The following is a 21030-nucleotide window of genomic DNA, read 5'->3' as shown; positions in this document are numbered from 1 at the left end:
TTGCACGTTAATGACCGGGCCCATTTTTACAATTCTGACCACTGTCCCTTTATGAGGTTATAACTCTGGCACGCTTCAACGGATCCCGGTGATTCTGACATTGTTTTCTCATGACATATTGTACTTCAAGATAGTGGTAACATTTCTTTGATACTACCTTTGTGAGAAAAAAAGGAAATTTGGCAAATATCTTGAAAATTTCGCAATTTTCCAAATTTGAATTTTTATGCCCTTAAATCAGAGATATGTCGCACAAAATATTTAATAAGTAACATTTCCCACATGACCCCAAAAGTTGTTGTACAATTTGTCCTGAGTACGCCGATACCCATATGTGGGGGTAAACCACTGTTTGGGCGCATGGCAGAGCTCAGAAGGGAAGAAGCGCCATTTGACTTTCAATGCAAAATTGGCTGGAATTGAGATGGGATGCCATGTTGCGTTTGGAGAGCCCCTGATGTGCCTAAACATTGAAACCCCCCCCCCATTAGTGACACCATTTTGGAAAAGTAGACCCCCTAAGGAACTCATCTAGATGTGTGGTGAGCACTTTGACCCAACAAGTGCTTCACAGAAGTTTATAATGCTGAGCCGTAAAAATAAAAAATCATATTTTTTCACAAAAATGATATTTTTGCCCCCAATTTTTTATTTTCCCAAGGTTAAGAGAAGAAATTGTACCCCAAAAGTTGTTGTGCAATGTGTCCTGAGTACGCTGATACCCCATATGTGGGGGTAATCCACTGTTTGGATGCATGGCAGAGCTCGGAAGGGAAGGAACGCCGTTTGACTTTCAATGCAAAATTGACTGGAATTGAGATGGGACACCATGTTGCGTTTGGAGAGCCCCTGATGTGCCTAAACAGTGGAAACCCCCAATTCTAACTAAAACCCTAACCCAAGCACACCCCTAACCCTAATCCCAACCACACCCCTAACTCCAACACACCCCTAACACTAATCCCAACCCTAACCACGCCCCTAACCCTGACACACCCCTAACCTGAATCCCAACCATAAATGTAATCCAAGCCCCAACTCTAACCCTAGCACTAACGCTTATGGGAAAATGGAAATAAATATTTTTTTATTTTTTTTTTAATTTTTCCCTAACTAAGGGGGTGATGAAGGGGGGTTTGATTTACTATTTATAGCGTTTTTTAGTGGATTTTTACGATTGGCAGCCGTCACACACTAAAAGACACTTTTTATTGCAAAAAATATTTTTTGCGTTACCACATTTTGAGAGCTATAATTTTTCCATATTTTGGTCCACAGAGTCATGTGAGGTCTTGTTTTTTGCGAGACGAGTTGACGTTTTTATTGGTAACATTTTCGGGAACGTGACATTTTTGATCACTTTTTTATTCTGATTTTTTTGTGAGGCAGAATGACCAAAAACCAGCTATTCATGAATTTCTTTTGGGGGGGGGGGGGGGGCGTTTATACTGTTCCGCGTTTGGTAAAATGGATAAAGCAGTTTTATTCTTCAGGTCAGTACGATTACAGCGATACCTCATTTATATAATTTTTTTATGTTTTGGCGCTTTTATAGGATAAAAACTATTTTATAGAAAAAAAATAATTACCGCATATACTCGAGTATGAGCCGAGATTTTCAGCCCACTTTTTTGGGCTGAAAGTCCCCCTCTCGCATTATACTTGAGTCATACCCAGAGGTCGGCAGGGGAGGGGGAGCAGGGGCTGTCTAAAAATACTTACCTAGTCCAGGCGCGGTCCCTGCAGGTCCCTGGCTTCCCCGGCGCGGGCAGCAGCAGCTTCAGCTTCTTCCTGTACTGAGCGGTCACATGGTCCCGCTCATTACAGTAAATGAATATGCGGCTCCACCTCCCATAGGGGTGGAGCCTCATATTCATTACTGTATTGAGCGGTAACGGTGACCGCTCAGTACAGTTAGAAGCTGCGGCGTCGGGGAAGCAGGGACTGCACAGCGCCAGGACCAGGTGAGTATACGGGGAGGGTAGCGCAGCGCTGCGCGATAGTCACCTTTCCTTGTTCCGGGAGCCGATCTGTCTTCAGCAGTGATGCTCAGGTCAGAGGGCGCAGTGACGTAGTTAGTGTGCGCCCTCTGCTGAACGTCAGTGCTGAACATGGAGTGGTGCCGGAACAAGGTGCGGGTGACTATTGAAAGTGCCGGGGGCCTGACCGACGGAGAGGTGAGTATGTGATTTTTTTTTTTTTTTTAATCGCAGCAAATGGGGCAAATATCTGTATGGGGCATCTATGGGGCCATAACGTTTGTGCAGCACTATATGGGGGCCATAACGTTTGTGCAGCACTATATGGGGCCATAACGTTTGTGCAGCACTATATGGGGCCATAACGTTTGTGCAGCACTATATGGGGCCATAACGTTTGTGCAGCACTATATGGGGCCATAACGTTTGTGCAGCACTATATGGGGCCATAACGTTTGTGCAGCACTATATGGGGCAAGTGTCTGTATGGGGCCATAATTAACGTTTGTAGGGCACTACAGTATATGGGGCAAGTGTCTGTATGGAGCATCTTATAGGGACATAATCAAGGTTTGTGCAGCACTATATGGAGCAAATATCTTTATAGAGCATCTTATGGGGCCATAATCAGCATTTGTGCAGCATTATATTGGGCAAATGTGTCTATGGAGCATCTTATGGGGCCTTTATTAACCTTTATGCAGGATTATATGGGGCACATTCTAATATGGAACATCTTATGGGGCCATCATAAACTGCATGGAGCATTATATGGGGGGCTCCTGATTCAATATGGATATTCAGAAACACTTAACCTACTGATGGCTCAATTAATTTTACTTTTATTGGTATCTATTTTTACTTTTGACATTTACCGGTAGCTGCTGCATTTCCCACCCTAGGCTTATACTTGAGTCATTAAGTTTTCCCAGTTTTTTGTAGCAAAATTAGGGTGGTTGGCTTATACTCGGGTTGGCTTATACTCGAGTATATACGGTACTGTATTTTTGCATCTCTTTATTCTGAGGACTATAACTTTTTTTTAATTTTTTTCGCTGATGATGCTGTATGGCGGCTCGTTTTTTGCGGGACAAGACATCGTTTTCAGTGGTACCATGGTTATTTATATCATTCTTTTTGATCGCATGTTATTCCACTTTTTGTTTGGCAGTATGATAATAAAGCGTTTGTTTTTTGCCTTGTTTTTTTTTTTTTTTTTTTTACGGTGTTCACTGAAGGGGTTAACTAGTGGGACCGTTTTATAGGACGGGTCGTTATGGACGCAGCGATACTAAATATGTGTACTTCTATTGTTTTTTTTGTTTTTTTACTTGGATAAAGAAATGTATTTATGGGAACTATACATAGTACAGACCAAAAGTTTGGACACACCTTCTGATTTAAACATTTTTCTGTATTTTCATAACTATGAAAATTGTACATTCACACTGAAGGCATCAAAACTATGAATTAACACATGTGGAATTATATGCTTAACAAAAAGTGTGAAACAACTGAAAATATGTCTTATATTCTAGGTTCTTCAAAGCAGCCACCTTTAGCTTTGATGACTGCTTTGCACACTCTTGGCATTCTCTTAATGCACTTCAAGAGGTAGTCACCGGGAATGGTTTTCACTTCACAGGTGTGCCCTGTCAAGTTTAATAAGTGGGATTTCTTCCTTATAAATGGGGTTGGGACGATCAGTTGTGTTGTGCAGAAGTCTGGTGGATACACAGCTGATAGTCCTACAGAATAGATTGTAAGAATTTGTATTATGGCAAGAAAAAAGCAGCTAAGTTAAAAAAAAAAAATGAGTTGCCATCATTACTTTAAGAAATGAAGGTCAGTCAGTCCGAAAAATTGGAAAAACTTTGAAAGTGTTCCCAAGTGCAGTGGCAAAAACCATCAAGCGCTACAAAGAAACTGGCTCACATGAGGACCGCCCCAGGAAAGGAAGACCAAGAGTCACCTCTGCTTCTGAGGATAAGTTTATCCGAGTCACCAGCCTCAGAAATCGCAGGTTAACAGCAGCTCAGATTAGAGACCAGGTCAATGCCACACAGAGTTCTAGCAGCAAACACATCTCTACAACAACTGTTAAGAGGAGACTTTGTGCATCAGGCCTTCATGGTAAAATAGTTGCTAGGAAACCACTGCTAAGGACAGGCAACAAGCAGAAGAGACTTGTTTGGGCTAAAGAACACAAGGAATGGACATTAGACCAGTGGAAATCTGTGCTTTGGTCTGATGAGTCCAAATTTGAGATCTTTGGTTCCAACCACCGTGTCTTTGTGTAATGCAGAGTAGGTGAACGGATGGACTCTACATGCCTGGTTCCCACCGTGAAGCATGGAGGAGGAGGTGTGATGGTGTGGGGGTGCTTTGCTGGTGACACTGTTGGGGATTTATTCAAAATTGAAGGCATACTGAACCAGCATGGCTACTACAGTATCTTGCAGCGGCATGCTATTCCATCCGGTTTGCATTTAGTTGGACCATCATTTATTTTTCAACAGGGCAATGACCCCAAACACACCTCCAGGCTGTGAAAGGGCTATTTGACCAAGAAGGAGAGTGATGGGGTGCTATGCCAGATGACATGGCCTCCACAGTCACTAGACCTGAACCCAATCGAGATGGTTTGGGGTGAGCTGGACCGCAGAGTGAAGCCAAAAGGGCCAACAAGTGCTAAGCATCTCTGGGAACTCCTTCAAGAATGTTGGAAGACCATTCCCAGTGACTACCTCTTGAAGCTCATCAAGAGAATGCCAAGAGTGTGCAAAGCAGTCATCAAAGCAAAAGGTGGCTACTTTGAAGAACCTAGAATATACGACATATTTTCAGTTGTTTCACACTGTAAGTATATAATTCCACATATGTTAATTCATAGTTTTGAGGCCTTCAGTGTGAATGTACAATTTTCATAGTCATGAAAATACAGAAAAATCTTTAAATGAGAAGGTGTGTCCAAACTTTTGGTCTGTACTGTGTATGTATATATATATATATATACATACATACATACATACATACATACACACACACACACACACACACACACACACACACACACACACACACACACACACACACACACACACACACACACACACACACACACACACACACACCGGCCACTTTATTAGGTACACCTGTCCAACTTCTTGTTAACACTTAATTTCTAACCAGCCAATCACATGGCGGCAACTCAGTGCATTTAGGCATGTAGACATGGTCAAGACAATCTCCTGCAGTTCAAACCGAGCATCAGTATGGGGAAGAAAGGTGATTTGAGTGCCTTTGAACGTGGCATGGTTGTTGGTGCCAGAAGGGCTGGTCTGAGTATTTCAGAAACTGCTGATCTACTGGGATTTTCACGCACAACCATCTCTAGGGTTTACAGAGAATGGTCCGAAAAAGAAAAAAAATCCAGTGAGCGGCAGTTCTGTGGGCGGAAATACCTTGTTGATGCCAGAGGTCAGAGGAGAATGGGCAGACTGGTTCGAGCTGATAGAAAGGCAACAGTGACTCAAATCGCCACCCGTTACAACCAAGGTAGGCCTAAGAGCATCTCTGAACGCACAGTGCGTCGAACTTTGAGGCAGATGGGCTACAGCAGCAGAAGACCACACCGGGTACCACTCCTTTCAGCTAAGAACAGGAAACTGAGGCTACAATTTGTACAAGCTCATCGAAATTGGACAGTAGAAGATTGGAAAAACGTTGCTTGGTCTGATGAGTCTCGATTTCTGCTGCGACATTCGGATGGTAGGGTCAGAATTTGGCGTAAACAACATGAAAGCATGGATCCATCCTGCCTTGTATGGAGCATCTTTGGGATGTGCAGCCGACAAATCTGCGGCAACTGTGTGATGCCATCATGTCAATATGGACCAAAATCTCTGAGGAATGCTTCCAGCACCTTGTTGAATCTATGCCACGAAGAATTGAGGCAGTTCTGAAGGCAAAAGGGGGTCCAACCCGTTACTAGCATGGTGTACCTAATAAAGTGGCCGGTGAGTGTGTGTGTGTGTGTATATGTATGTGTATGTGTATATATATATATATATATATATATATATATATATATATATATATATATATATATATATATATATATATATATATATATATATATATATATATATATATATATATTTTAGTCAGTCTACTAACAAATAGATAAATGGCTGCACTCAATTTTACTGTGCTAAAGCAAGGAAATGTGTGATACATGAAATGTGAATAGCATAATGGCTTGTGAAATCTATGAAAAAACACATGGGATGCTTGGCACAAGATTTGGCCAAAAATTGTGAGCCCATCCACCAAACGTCAAGGTAATCTCAGATCGGATGGGTAACTGACCTGTCTGCCTAGTGTGAACACTTACCTATGGCTAATACATTTTTCATAGATTTCACAAGCCATTATGTTGTTCACATTTCATGTATCGCACATTTCCTTGCTTTAGCACAGTAAAATTAAATGCAGCTATTTATCTATTTGCTATGTCTTTTTTGGTTATGCACCAGTTCAGACTAGATTGCTGTTCAGTCAGTTTTCCTTTATTTATTATGTACTGTTTTTTTCTGACTTGAACGCCCCGCCCTTCACCATGCTGTGATTTTAATTACATGCAAACACAGTTGGTTCTGACCTTCCTATAAATGCAGGCTTTACCATGTTATTAGCCATAGGTAAGTGTTCACACTAGGCAGACAGGTCAGTTACCCATCCGATCTGAGATTACCTTGACGTTTGGTGGATGGGCTCACAATTTTTGGCCAAATCTTGTGCTAAGCATCTCGTGTTTTTTCATAGATTTCACAAGCCATTATGCTGTTCACATTTCATGTATCGCACATTTCCTTGCTTTAGCACAGTAAAATTGAGTGCAGCCATTATCTATTTGCTATATGTCTTTTTTGGTTATGCACCAGTTCAGACTAGATTGCTGTTCAGTCAGTTTTCCTTTATTTACTAAGTCAGTCTAATAAGTCATCACCCATTAGAGTATACATCGAATTTTATTGAAAAAAACCTCCCAATGATATAAGTATAATTTCCAAAATGAATAAAACCTCAAAATGCACTGTTCCAAATTATTAGGCGCAGTAGAATTTCTATGTATAAACGAACTGAAAATGCTCATTTGTGGAATTTGCAGCATTAGGAGATCACATTCACTGAACCAAAAAAGCTGTTTAACTCCAAAACATACTAAGGCCTCTTTCACACTTCCGTTTTTTACAATCAGTCACAATCCGTCGAGAGAGAGAGAGATTGATTCCCTGACTGGAAATTCTTCCGCGCATGCTCCGTTTGAAAAGACTGCATCCGTCGCTGGATCCCTGCTTTTCACAGTCAGCGACGGATCCTGCGCCCATAGGCTTCCATTATAGCCAACGACAGACAGCGCAAAATCCATCGCTGAGCGATTTATTTATTTTTATTTTTATTTTTTCCCGACGCACAGGAAAAAAAGTTCCTCTGTGCGTTGTCTCCACCCAACGGACTGCAATTTTACAACGGATCCAGTGCACGACGGATGAAATGTGTGGCCATCTGTCACAATCCGTTGCTAATACAAGTCTATGAGAAAAAAATGAATCCAGTAGAAACATTTGCTGGATCCTTTTTTTGCACAAAACGACAGATTGTGATGGAAAAAAAAAGATGGAAGTGTGAAAGAGGTCTAACAGGCCAAGCTACATGTAAACATAGGAACACTTCTATGATATCACCTTCACAATTCCTGCTTCCATTGAACTTGTGAGTTTTTGGAGAGTTTCTGCTTGTATTTCTTTGCAAGAAGTCAGAATCGCCTCCCAGAGCTGCTGTTTTGATGTGAACTGCCTCCCACCCTCATAGATCTTTTGCTTGATGATACTCCAAAGGTTCTCTATAGGGTTGAGGTCAGGGGTAGATGGTGGCAACACCATGAGTTTATCTTCTTTTATGCCCATAGCAGCCAATGACTCAGAGGTATTCTTTGTAGCATGAGATGGTGCATTGTCATGCATGAAGATGCATTTTATACCATGGAAGAAAGTTGTCAGTCAGAAACTCTATATACTTTGCTGAGGTCATTTTCACACCTTCAGGAACCTTAAAGGGCCCTACCAGCTGTTTCCCCATGATTCCGGCCCAAAACATGACTCTTCCACCTCCTTGCTGACGTCGCAGCCTTGTTGGGACATGGTGGCCATCCACCAACCATCGACTACTCCATCCATCTGGACCATTCAGGGTTGCTCGACACTAATCAGTAAACAAGACTGTTTGAAAATTAGTCTTCATGTATGTCTGGGCCCACTGCAACCGTTTCTGCTTGTGAACACTGTTTAGGGGTGGCCGAACAGTAGGTTTATGCACCACAGCAAGACTTTGATGGATCCTACACCTTGAGGTCCTAGGGACTCCAGAGGCACCAGCAGCTTCAAATAACTGTTTTCTGCTTTGTAATGGTATTTTGGCAGCTGCTCTCTTAATCCAATGAATTTGGCAGAAACCTTCCTCATTATGCCTTTAGCTGCATGAACTGTTTGTGCTCTGTTTGTCACAAATCTCTTCACAGTATGATGATCACTCTTAATTTTTCATGAAATATCTAATATTTTCATACCTTGTCCAAGGCATTGCACTATTTAACGCTTTTTAGCAGCAGAGAGATCCTTTTTATTTCCCATATTGCTTGGAACCTGTGGCCTGCTTAATGCGCACATGCGGTAACAGTACGTGAAAGCAGGAATTACCGTAAAGAAATGTGTAGAGCTAGACAGGAGGGGAGAGAGATAGACAATAAGCCCCGCCCATCGGACCAAGCAGATTTACATACACCGCAGGAGGAATATAAACGGTATTTATTGATCAAAGGTGGGGAGTCCAAGGGTATCAAAAGTACTGGTATAATGCATAGGTAACCCTAAATTGAATGATATTTTTACATGATATGCCACAAAAGTGGTGACAGATTCCCTTTAATGACATGCTCATGCCCCGGGGCGGCCTGTGGAGGGGTCTTCATGTGGTGCTCTGCTTTGGTATTCATAATACAGACTGCTGACAGGTCACTGATCCCTCACTGACCAGCCCCCTAGTTTATATAATGAATACCTGTACATACTTAAAAAGAAAAACTTTCTGCAGGCAGTCGATGGCCGTGGCTCCTGCAATGCAGCATAAAGCATAATCACGTTTCGTGTCCTGGTAATAACTGTTCTTGATGTTATTGAGGAAGTACAAACAAAGTCAATTTGAAAATGGCGCCCGCCACACCTGTGCAGTAGCAGCTATTGGTATCTAGCTGTGATCTGACAGCTGCCACGGCATTATCTTACTGGAGAAGAAAAAAAAAAATCCTCCTCCAAGATGGCGCCACCTGTGCAATAGCGGCTTGGAGATAGCTGAGAGCTGCTACTGTGATGGCGGCGCCATCTTGGAGGAGGAATTGTTTTCATAAATAAACACAAGCTATATAGAAGTTTTACCACTAACATAAAGAACAATATGTCACAAGAAACCATTCTCAGAATCACCAGGATCCATGCAAGCGTTCCAGAGTTATATCCTCATAAAGCAACAGTGGTCAGAATTGTAAAAAATTGGTCCGGTCATTAAAGGGAACCTGTCACCCCCAAAATCGAAGGTGAGCTAAGCCCACCGGCATCAGGGGCTTATCTACAGCATTCTGTAATGCTGTAGATAAGCCCCCGATGTATCCTGAAAGATGAGGGAAAAAAAGATTAGATTATACTCACCCAGGGGCAGTCCTGGTTCTGTTCTGGTCCGATGGGCGTAGCGATCCGGTCCGGGGCCTCCCATCTTCTTACGATGACGTCATCTTCTTGTATACACCCTGCGGCTCCGGCGCAGGCGTAGGCGTACTTTGTCTGCCCTGTTGAGAGCAGAGCAAAGTCATGCAGTGTGCAGGAAAGGTCAGAGAGGCCCGGTGCTAAAGTTAGGGTTAGGGTTGGGGCTTCAGTTAGGGTTTGGATTACATTTACAGTTGGGATTAGGGTTAGGGGTGTGGTTAGAGTTATGGTCGGGATTTGGGTTAGGCTACTTTCACACTAGCGTCGGGCTAGGCCCGTCGCAGTACGTCGGGCCGAGGTTACCGACGCTAGCGTTGTATACGCCGCACAACGGGGGCAGCGGATGCATTTTTCCTGCGCATCCGCTGCCCTATTGTGAGGTGCAGGGAGGTGGGGGCGGAGTTCCAGCCGCGCATGCGCGGTCGGAAAAAGCGGACCGTCGGCGGCAAAAAACGTTACATGTAGCGGTTTTTTGTGCCGACGGTCCGCCACAACACGGTGCAACCGTCGCACGACTGTTGCGACGTGTGTCAATCCGTCGCAATACGTCGCTTAATGTTAGTCTATGGGGAAAAAACGCATCCTGCAAGCACTTTTGCAGGATGCGTTTTTTCGGCCAAACGACGCATTGCGACGGATTGCAAAAAACGCTAGTGTGAAAGTAGCCTTAGGGTTTCAGTTAGAATTGGGGGGTTCCACTGTTTAGGCACATCAGGGGCTCTCCAAACGCGACATGGCGTCCGATCTCAATTCCAGCCAATTCTGCGTTGAAAAAGTAAAACAGTGCTCCTTCCCTTCCGAGCTCTCCCGTGCACCCAAACAGGGGTTTACCCCAACATATGGAGTATCGGCATACTCAGGACAAATTGGACAACAACTTTTGGGGTCCAGTGTCTCCTGTTACTATTGGAAAAATACAAAATAATTTTTGTGGAAAAAAAGTTTTTATTTTCACGGCTCTGTTATAAACTGTAGTGAAACACTTGTGAGTTCAAAGCTCTCACAACACATCTAGAAAAGTTCCTTAGGGGGGTCTACTTTCCAAAATAAAACATTGGGGGCGAAAAGATCATTTTTGTGAAAAAAATGATTTTTTTTATTTTTACGGCTCTGCGATATAAACTTCTGTGAAGCAGTTGGTGGGTTAAAGTGCTTACCACACATCTAGAGAAGTTCCTTAGGGGGTCTAGTTTCCAAAATGGTGTCAGTTGTGGGGGGTTTCAATGTTTAGGCAAACGCAACATGGCGTCCTATCTCCATCACAGTCAATTTTGCATTGAAAAGTCAAATGGCGCTCCTTCCCTTCCGAGCTCTGCCATGCGCCCAAACAGTGGTTTACCCCCACATATGGGGTATCAACGTACTCAGGACAAATTGCGCAACAACTTTTGGGGTCCAATTTTTCTTGTTACCCTAGGTAAAATAAAACAAATTGGAGCTGAATTACATTTCTTTGTGAAAAAAAAAAAGTTAAATGCTCTTTTTTTTTTTTTTTTTTTTAACATTCTAAAAATTCCTGTGAAACACCTGAAGGTTTAATGAACTTCTTGAATGTGGTTTTGAGCACCTTGAGATGAGCAGTTTTTAGAAAATACCCGTGTGACACCATTCTATCACATAGACCCCTCAAAGTGACTTCAAATGTGATGTTGTCCCTACAAAAAAAAAATAAAAAAAAAATGGTGTTGTAGAAATGAGAAATTGCTGGTTAACTTTTAACCCTTATAACTCCCTAACGGAAAAAAAAATTTGGTTCCAAAATTGTGCTGATGTAAAGTAGACATGTGGGAAATGTTACTTATTAAGAATTTTGGGGGAAAATTACGTAATTTTCTAAATTTTCGCAAAATTTTTGGTTTTTTCACAAATAAACGCAGGTAATATCAAAGAAATTTTACCACTATCATGAAGTACAATATGTCATGAGAAAACAGTGTCAGAATCATCAGGATCCGTTGAAGCGTTCCAGAGTTATAACCTCATAAAGGGACAGTGGTCAGAATTGTAAAATTGGCCCGGTTATTAACGTGCAAACCACCCTTGGGGGTTAAGGGGTTAATGGCCTACTTGCTGATGTTCGTCCTGCAACATATTCGCTGTTTACAATGGCAGGCACTGTTGAAGACAGGAGGTCTGAACCCAACCACTGTGGTACTGCAGGGTATAGTATAGATACTCAAGCGATTTGCAGGTTCAAGTCCAATGGTGGGACACAAAACCAAAACAAATCCTCTTAAGATAAATAATGATCCTCTTCACATCACATAACCAATAGCAAAAATTAAGTAGCAACACGATCAAAATTATAAAAATATAAAGAAATCTTTATTATAAATATTACAAAAATCTTGAGAAAAATGGCTGCATATGTGATCATGCATCATGTGAAAAATAGATAAATTACCTGCGGCCATATTTAGAGCAGGATGAAGGTCTGTGGCTACACCTCGACAGGCGTTTCACCGCCTCTGCAGTTTCGCCAGGAAGCGGTAAAGCGAAACTGCAGAGGCAGTGAAATGTGCATCGAGGTGTAGCCACAGACATTCATCCTGCTCTAAATATGGCCGCAGGTAATTTATCTATTTTTTTACATGATGCATGATCACATATGCAACCATTAGTGTATATATAGCTTTCATACAGCTTTTTTGAGGGTAAAAATTGAGTATTTGTTTCATGCACTGCGGGCCTGTTAATCTTATATGTATGGACATCAATGCTGGTGTTTCACATTATTTACCTGTTATTTACTGACCAGCATTCTCGTACATATGACTATTTTAGTATGTATTCTTATCAGGATGTATAGGTCATAAATCTCATTTTTTTTTGTCTACTGTTGTGATTGTCCATGATTGTCAGGGAATTTGTATCCCTGCCATTGTTACTTATAGGATGTAATATTTTTTTTAGAATATTTTTCTCAAGACTTTTGTAATATTTATAAAATATATATATATATATATATATATATATATATATATGTCTAAGGGGTACTTCCGTTTGTCTGTAACGGAAATCCCGCGTCGCTGATTGGTCGCGACCAATCAGCGATGAGTACAGTCCAGCCGCGAATTCGCCCTTCCCTACTCCCCTCCAGTCGGTGCCCTCTCCCTACTCCCCAGTCAGTGCCCCATAGCGGTTTAGCAGTCCGTTAAACGGACTGTTACACCGTGGTGTAACGCAGTCTGTTAACGCTGCTATTAACCCTGTGTGACCAACTTTTTTCTATTGATGCTGCCTATGCAGCATCAATAGTAAAAAGATCTAATGTTAAAAATAATAAAAAAGATAAAAAATCATTATATTCTCACTTTCTGGCGCCTTTCCCGCTCCTCGTGACGCTCCGGTCCCAAGAATGCATTGCGGCAATGACCGGAGGTGACGTAGCGGCCTCGCGAGACCGCTACATCATCACGTGTTATTGCCGCAATGCATTCTTGGGACCGGAGCGTTGCGAGGAGCATCGCTAAACGTCTGGGATGGATCCGGGGACTGCCGGAAGGTGAGTATATAACAATTTTTTATTTTAAATTCTTTTTTTTTTTTTTTAACAGGGATATGGTGCCCACATTGCTATATACTGCGTGGCCTGTGTTATATACTGCGTGGCCTGTGTTATATACTGCGTGGGCTGTGCTATATACTGCGTGGCCTGTGCTATATACTGCGTGGGCTGTGCTATATACTACTATACATATTCTAGAATACCCGATGCGTTAGAATCGGGCCACCATCTAGTATTTTTATAATTTTGATTGTGTTGCTACTTCATTTTTGCTTTTGGTTATTAGTAAAACATTTGAAAGGGAGGGAGGAGGACAGGATTTACACGTTTAATTAACAACCCCCTTTCCTTATTCAAAAGTTGCTAAAAATATGTTAGTGTCTTAAGATCAAACAAAATATGAAATTACGGTATTTAAACCATATATGAAAAGTGGGGGAAAAAAAGTTAGAATTGCAGATTATTGGTGACTGCACGTCCCCACATACACATCCTCCCATGTCCCAAAAAAACTGCAATAACAAGTGATCAAAATGTTGTCGTATGAAATTCTAGTAAGTAAAACTATAGCTCAGCATTCAAAAATATACACCCTCATACAGGTTCATCGATGAGTGGGGTGGGGGGCAGGAAAGTTCTCAAACGTGCTACTCAAACAAAACATTTTACATTTTTACAAAGTAGTGCAAATATTTTTTTTTTTTTTTTTGGGAGGGGGAGGTTACATTCCGAATTTTGATGCTGCTGTAATCGTACAGATCTCTGATGCTGGGTCATTTTTACTGCACATTTAACACCACAAAAACAGTGGCAGACTCGAGCTCTCCAACACTACAATATGTCAATGAAAAAATTGTAAACATTTGTCTTTTGAATGAGGGGAAGGAAACGTTGTAAAGATTCAAAAGGTTAACCCCTTTTAAATTTTTAAGTTTGACTAATGAATCTTTGACTATGAATTGAAGAACACCTGCATATGGATGAGCCATCCTTCTTTTGTAGAGTAAATTAAGATAATTTGCCAGATGTTCTCAGCAACGCTGCATACCTATGAAGCCCCTCCAACCTTTCAAAAAGTGGGCAGAACATAATGAGACTGAACTAAAAATTACAAAAGTGAGTTGCCTAATCATTGCAACTATTTGAAGCTGTTTTATGCCATAACTCCATAGAAAACTGCTTGACGTATCAGGCCCTATATGTCTGTAATTTATGTTGATTTTTTTTTTTTTTTTCCCCTTTTAGGTGACACAGAACACATTTCAGTTCTTTCCAGTTTAATTAAACACAAGAGTCCTGGTCTTGGAAAGTCCAGTGCACAATGTATGGTAAAAATACGTAACTATGTATTAAATAGAAACAAAAGTGCGCACAGGAATTCAACTCAAGAAAAGTGCAGGCCACACTTTATTTCAGTAGGCCGTATAAAACGCAGCCTCTTTGTACGTAAAAGTAGGATGGCACATCCACAGAGCAGCCTGCTTGCCAAAGGGGAGAAGAGTGTGCCGAGAGAACGGAAAAGTGAACCATGGATTCATAAAGAAGGCAACTTCCATAGTTGTGAAAGTCCAACTCCGGTTCTGGAATTCAGAAGTTTTTTTGCAGCAGAGTGTGATAGAATTTGCAAGCAACTGAAGAGACACAACACAGAAAGGATAATGTTCAGTAATGTGTCTTCTATTGAAGCAGAGCCGCCTCCAGATCTGTCTGCCACTATTAACTCCACAATAACTTTGCAGCTCGGCAGCACTTGCAGTGAGAACTCGGTGGGTGTTGGCCAACTTGACTTGGAAAAGATGAATATAAACTATTCGAAAACTAATGTCATTTTACAGACTGTACCAGACAAAATGGTACAGGACACTTATCGGGGCTTCGTAAAAACACATGAAGTGGCAAATGCCACACAGGAGATCAATAATGAGGCATCTGCTGATGGTGCCCAGCGGGAAATCCAAACCATGCACAATCGATGTCCCATTGCTGATGTCACGCAGGAGATAAGTACAATGCATGTGATGGTGAACAAAGCTAAAGCCACCCAGGATATAATAAAAATGCAAAGGGAGATGTCATTGTCACCTGCTGATGCTTCACGTGCAAATGTGAGCATGTCTAATGGGGTACCAGGCATCATACACGACAATGTGGAAGCTCCTAATACATTGCCGGTAGTGAATGCAACCCAAGATATAATTGCGGGTGATGTATCTATAGCGCATGTTACACAAGTCATAACAGTAGGTGATTGGTCAGAAAGGAATGCCGTTCAGGATAGCGTAACATGTAGCAAAGCCCCTGTACCTGAAGACCCCACTGGTGCAGGAAGTAATTATTCTATAGCAAATTACACAAAGGATATCGGAGAAATATCTAATGCTTCTCCTGCTGTAGAAGCTACTCAGACTATTGGGACCATATGCTGTAAAAACTCTACTGCTGATGCCACCCTGCGGGTAAAGGGCACAATTAATGAAGAGTGTGCAACCGCTGAAACACTAGAAATGGGAGGAAAGCTATCAGAAGTAGATGTGATGGTGGACACTGGGACAATGTGGGACACAGGGATTGGCCCCGATAATAAGAATACAAATATTTTCCATGCACGTTCGCAAAACCCTGCACAAAGGAATTTGGTGGCTGCTGATGTCCCCTTGCAAAACGTGACTCTTATTAAACCAGATGCAAATGTCATCAACTGCCTCAAGAACATTGTTTCAGTTTATCCGGAAATAACCCCAGATAGCGCCATTTATAAGACCTTTACACGTTACAAAGTGGCTGAACCTAATGTTACCTATGATGTATCTGTGAATCGGGGAACCGCAAGAAATGGTGTCCAAGACTGGACACGCTTGATTAGTCATAAAGATGCATCAAATATCCCTCCAGACATTGATGTGATTGAAAAGCCTAAAATGAATGCAACACATACCATAATGTCCATTTGCAATGAGATTACTGGCATTGACAGTGGTGATCTTACCAAAGTGATTGCGACAAACTGTACAGTGTTTGATCTGTCTAAAAATGTGGACTGTCAAATCGATCAACCTGACAAACAAGGTAGACCTATGTGGCCAATAACTGCCTTGGCTCTGTCCTCACCAAGGAGAAGTCTGTGCAATTTGACAGACTTAACTTATAATCTGGACCTGACTAATATTGCTCGTGATGAAAATGTCTTCTACAACAGACCTATCCAATTCACTACGTCTACACCTCTACCAAGTCTTGGAAATCCTATTTTTATTAAAAAGTCATGTGGCCTACCTGTGAATTCAAAACCCAAGATAATTAGTAATCAGCCAGATGAGATCAATAATATAACTTTGGAACAAATTACAGTAACACCTCAAATTTCCAGACAGTCATTAGCGGTAGAGGCCAGAATTAAAGGAAGAACATCTCAGGATGTACAGTACCCAAAAATTCTCAAAAGGGCTACTCAAAAAGTAATGGCATCTAGAATGCCACAGCCCACTCCTCGCAGTACCTTAGCACTATCTGTTATCAAAATGCCACAGATCACTTCAGTAGGAGCATTACACAAAGATCCAGGGGCTCTTGGTAGAACCCACATGAGGCCTCCACTGGCCCCTTCTAACTTGCCTAGAAAAACTATACTGCATGACCAGCCAAGTAAAGGTGGAGCATCAAGTATCATACGGCAGCAGCAGACACCAGTGACCTCCAAAGATTTTTTTAAGGTTAGTATCCTAGATTTTTTTTCTTTTTTAACTATGTCCCAACATCTGAAATTCCTAGTTTCATGGTCTCTTTACAGTAGTGGCTGTATAAAATATTGTATATAGAAGTCACATCACCGATACATAGAAACCAGAGTTGTCATTTTTATATTTTTGGTTAGTTTCTACTAGTGATTATTAAATTCACTTACTGTGTATTATCCAACCACACATCTGCTGGAAGTTTATTCCAATGATCCACAAATATCAGTAAAATTGTATAAAGCGAGTGAGGATTTTTTACCATTTTTTTTTTTTTTTGTTAGCCCTTTTAAGAGAAAATTGAAAATTGAAATTGACTTTTTTTTTTGTATTGTTTACTCAATACCACAGAATTGTAAAATTAATAATATCCCATGAAGCCTAGTCAGTTATCATGGGAGTGCAAAAATTGGGTAATTATGATTGATAGCAGCATCTAAAATGGTGAAACTTCAGTAACTGGCGCTAGCAAGTACTGTCTCAAAAAATGCAGCTGACATCCATTGTAAACTCTATACACCACCCCCCCCAACCCGAAGGAGGACGCATATGTATATCCAGGGGTGGATTAAGGGTAGCCAGGGCCCCGGGCTGTTGAGACTCTGTGGGCCCCCGGTCATGTGACGGGGTCATGCGACAGGGTCATCATATACCTGAACCAGATTATTCCAGAAAAATAGTTGCTGAGTGAAACTCCACTTCTCACTTTATTATTATTTATTGTTATAGCACCATTTATTCCATGGCGCTTTACATGTGAGGAGGGGTATACATAATAAAAACATATGATATACCATTTCCTACCCCTGATGAAGCCACAGCGGTGGCGACACGCGTCGGGTTCTTAATTTTCTCCCCCCTGGACCTTCTTTGAAGTCGTGCACACTCCTACTATGGACATGAGTAATGGGACTTGCAGTGCGGCGATGTAGGTTGGCAGCGACACCCTCTATCTTGGACTGCTCCGTTGCACCTTTACAGGTCATGTATCCACCCTCCCCCCATCTATTTATGCTCTAGATGCTGGTTGTAATTTTGGCTTAGGTTTATGCAGACAGCAGTTACCTTCCTCATGAATGCTCACAGGTGGTACATGCATCTGTTTTCTACATTTGTTGGACATAATTATTGCATTGGGTGTATTGTCTCATCTACTTGAATTGAGGGGTTTGTTCGTATATGCTACACACCTATTGGCCACACACAATTATTATATATCTGTTTGTTAAACATCTCCCTTACTGAATATACTGAGTGCTGGACAAGCCAACCTATGTTCTACTGGGTTACAGGTATTGAATGGTCTTATTTAAGTTTGGCTGGTTGTATAGGGTCCACACACTTCAGTGGACTTCTCAATTGAATATAGATAGATCATGATATCTTATTCCTGGCAACAATCAGCATACTGAGGCATTGAGCCCTATCTATACAGTATCTCTACTCTGTTTGCCAGTCATTTCAGCACATTTTGTCATGTTCCATAACAATATGGTTATTAAATTATCTGGAATTATTGTGTGCACCTGACCCTGGGTCCAGGGGTCTTCACCCCTCTTTTCTTTGAGGTGGTCTTTACTATAGATGTTTTTAATGCTCATGGTTTTATGTTACTATTTTTCATGTGATATGTGTTGTTTGGATGACAATAAATAAACTTTTTTCATATATTTTCATATTCAGGGTGTTCCCCATATTTTGGTATGTCTCTTTTTCTTCTTCTTTGGTTTATTAAATTTGCTTGACATACCTTTGGGCAGATCCCCTGTATTATTCGGCCATTACTATTGATGGTGCCCTCCCTTTTTGTATATAAAGTGACATAATAAAAACAAGTACAATAATCTTGAACAATACAAGTCACAACTTTGTACAGGAGGAGAGAGGACCCTGCCCGCGAAGGCTCACAATCTACAAGGGATGGGTGAGGATACAGTAGGTGAGGATAGAGCTGGTCATGCAGCGGTTTGGTTAATCGGTGGTTACTGCAGGTTGTAGGCTTGTCACTTATCACACATTAACAGTTCCCATCACCAGATCACACACATAACCGGCAGCTTTTGTTTTGGCCAAAAGATTTTTCAAGCTGCCACCATAACACGGTAGACACTTTTGGCCGGGCCCTACTCTATTGTAACCTATTAAATATTTGTTAAAATATGCAATACAATTTAGGTATATTTTTATTTATTTTAAACTTTTTAAAATGACCAATAATATCACATAGAAGGAACAAATACAACACTATGACCAGACCACATATTACCACCAGTGACCAAATAATGACATACAAAGAACAAATACCACCGCACCATGACCAGACCACATATTACCACCACAAAGTGACCAAATAGCACATACAAGGGACAAATACCGCAACACCATGACCAGACCACATATTGCCACCACATAGTGACTGAATACTACAATACTGATCAGTAATTAAAAAAAAAAACACAATACTATCACCAGGGCCGTATTTAGAGTTTCTGCTGCCCTAGGCACTTTTAGTGCTGCCTCCACCTTTGGTGAGTATGACACTATCGGCAGTGACTTTGGCAAAAATCGCTGATGTGAAAGTCGCCTTTTGCAGCAGATCCGGCAGTTTTTCTGCATCTGCTGCGTAACGGATCACTTACGGCAACACTGCGTTCGGCCTCATTCATTCCCTATGGGATTTGCGGCACTTGCCATGATCTGGCAAATGCGGTACCATACCTCCCAACTTTTGAAGAAGGGAAAGAGGTATAAAGATTGCGGCGCGCGTAGTGCGCCGTGGCAAATTTTAGGCCACGCCTCTGACCACACCAATTTCACAACTAGTCACACCAATATCCACGTCCCAACCACAGCCATTTAGCACTGCTGATCACACTGTTTATATATAATAATTATAAACAAAAAAAATATGGCCACAGTGCTCCATACTGTATAGTGGCCACACATGATGCTCCATACTGTATAATGGCCCCACATGATGCTCAATACTGTATAATGGCCACACATGATGCTTAATACTGTATAATGGCCACACATGATGCTCCATAGTGTAGGGGCAGGGGGGGCGCGGCGGGGTCGGTCGGGAGGTGACCCAGCTTTTATTAAAAAAAACAAAAAAAAAAACCAACAAACCTTGCTCAGGTGCCGCCCCCTGCATTGTCCCCGCCCTAGGTACGTGCCCTCACGTGCCTAGTGGCAAATACGGCCCTGACTATCACCGTGCCATTATACACAGGAGATCTGAACTTAGTATGCAGTGTCTGTGTAGAGGTAATACCGTGATCACTGGTGACATTATACACAGGACCTCTGTATATAGTATTCAGTGTATACACTGTGTGCAGAATTAATAGGCAAGTTGTATTTTAGAGGATTATTTTTATTTTTGATCAACAACTATGTTCTCAATCAATCTAAAGTTGGGGTGGTTTTTTTTTTTAGATTTGGCTCTTAGGAGGATATCTGTTTGTGCAGGTAACTATTACTGTGCAGAATTATTAGGCAACTTAATAAAACCACATATATTCCCATCTCACTTGTTTATTTTCACCAGGTAAATCAATATAACTGCACAAAATTTAGAAATAAACATTTCTGACATGCAAAAACAAAACTCAAAAAAATTAGTGAACAATATAGCCACCTTTCTTTATGATGACACTCAACAGCCTTCCATCCATAGATTCTGTCAGTTGCTTGATCTGTTTACGATCAACATTGCGTGCAGCAGCCACCACAGCCTCCCAGACACTGTTCCGAGAGGTGTACTGTTTTCCCTCCCTGTAGATCTCACATTTTATGAGGGACCACAGGTTCTCTATGGGGTTTAGATCAGGTGAACAAGCGGGCCATGTCATTATTTTTTCTTCTTTGAGACCTTTACTGGCCAGCCACCCTGTGGAGTAGTTGGAGGCATGTGATGGAGCATTGTCCTGCATGAAAATCATGTTTTTCTTGAACGATACCGACTTCTTCCTGTACCACTGCTTGAA

At 41.6% G+C, this 21030-nt stretch overlaps 1 protein-coding gene across 1 annotated transcript in view; it reads left to right on the top strand.

Moving 5' to 3' along the window:
• The window catches only part of LOC143805518 (uncharacterized), a 55472-nt gene that overhangs the window by 10845 nt on the left and 23597 nt on the right, over positions 1–21030 (top strand). The window contains exon 3 of the mRNA XM_077284982.1: positions 14553–17017. Coding sequence (XP_077141097.1) covers positions 14553–17017 — 2465 coding nt within the window. The remainder of the gene's footprint in view (positions 1–14552; positions 17018–21030) is intronic.

This window comes from Ranitomeya variabilis, chromosome 2, assembly GCF_051348905.1.
Source record: "Ranitomeya variabilis isolate aRanVar5 chromosome 2, aRanVar5.hap1, whole genome shotgun sequence".
NCBI classification, from domain to species: Eukaryota; Metazoa; Chordata; class Amphibia; order Anura; family Dendrobatidae; genus Ranitomeya; species Ranitomeya variabilis.
This window is presented reverse-complemented; position numbering and strand designations above follow the sequence as displayed.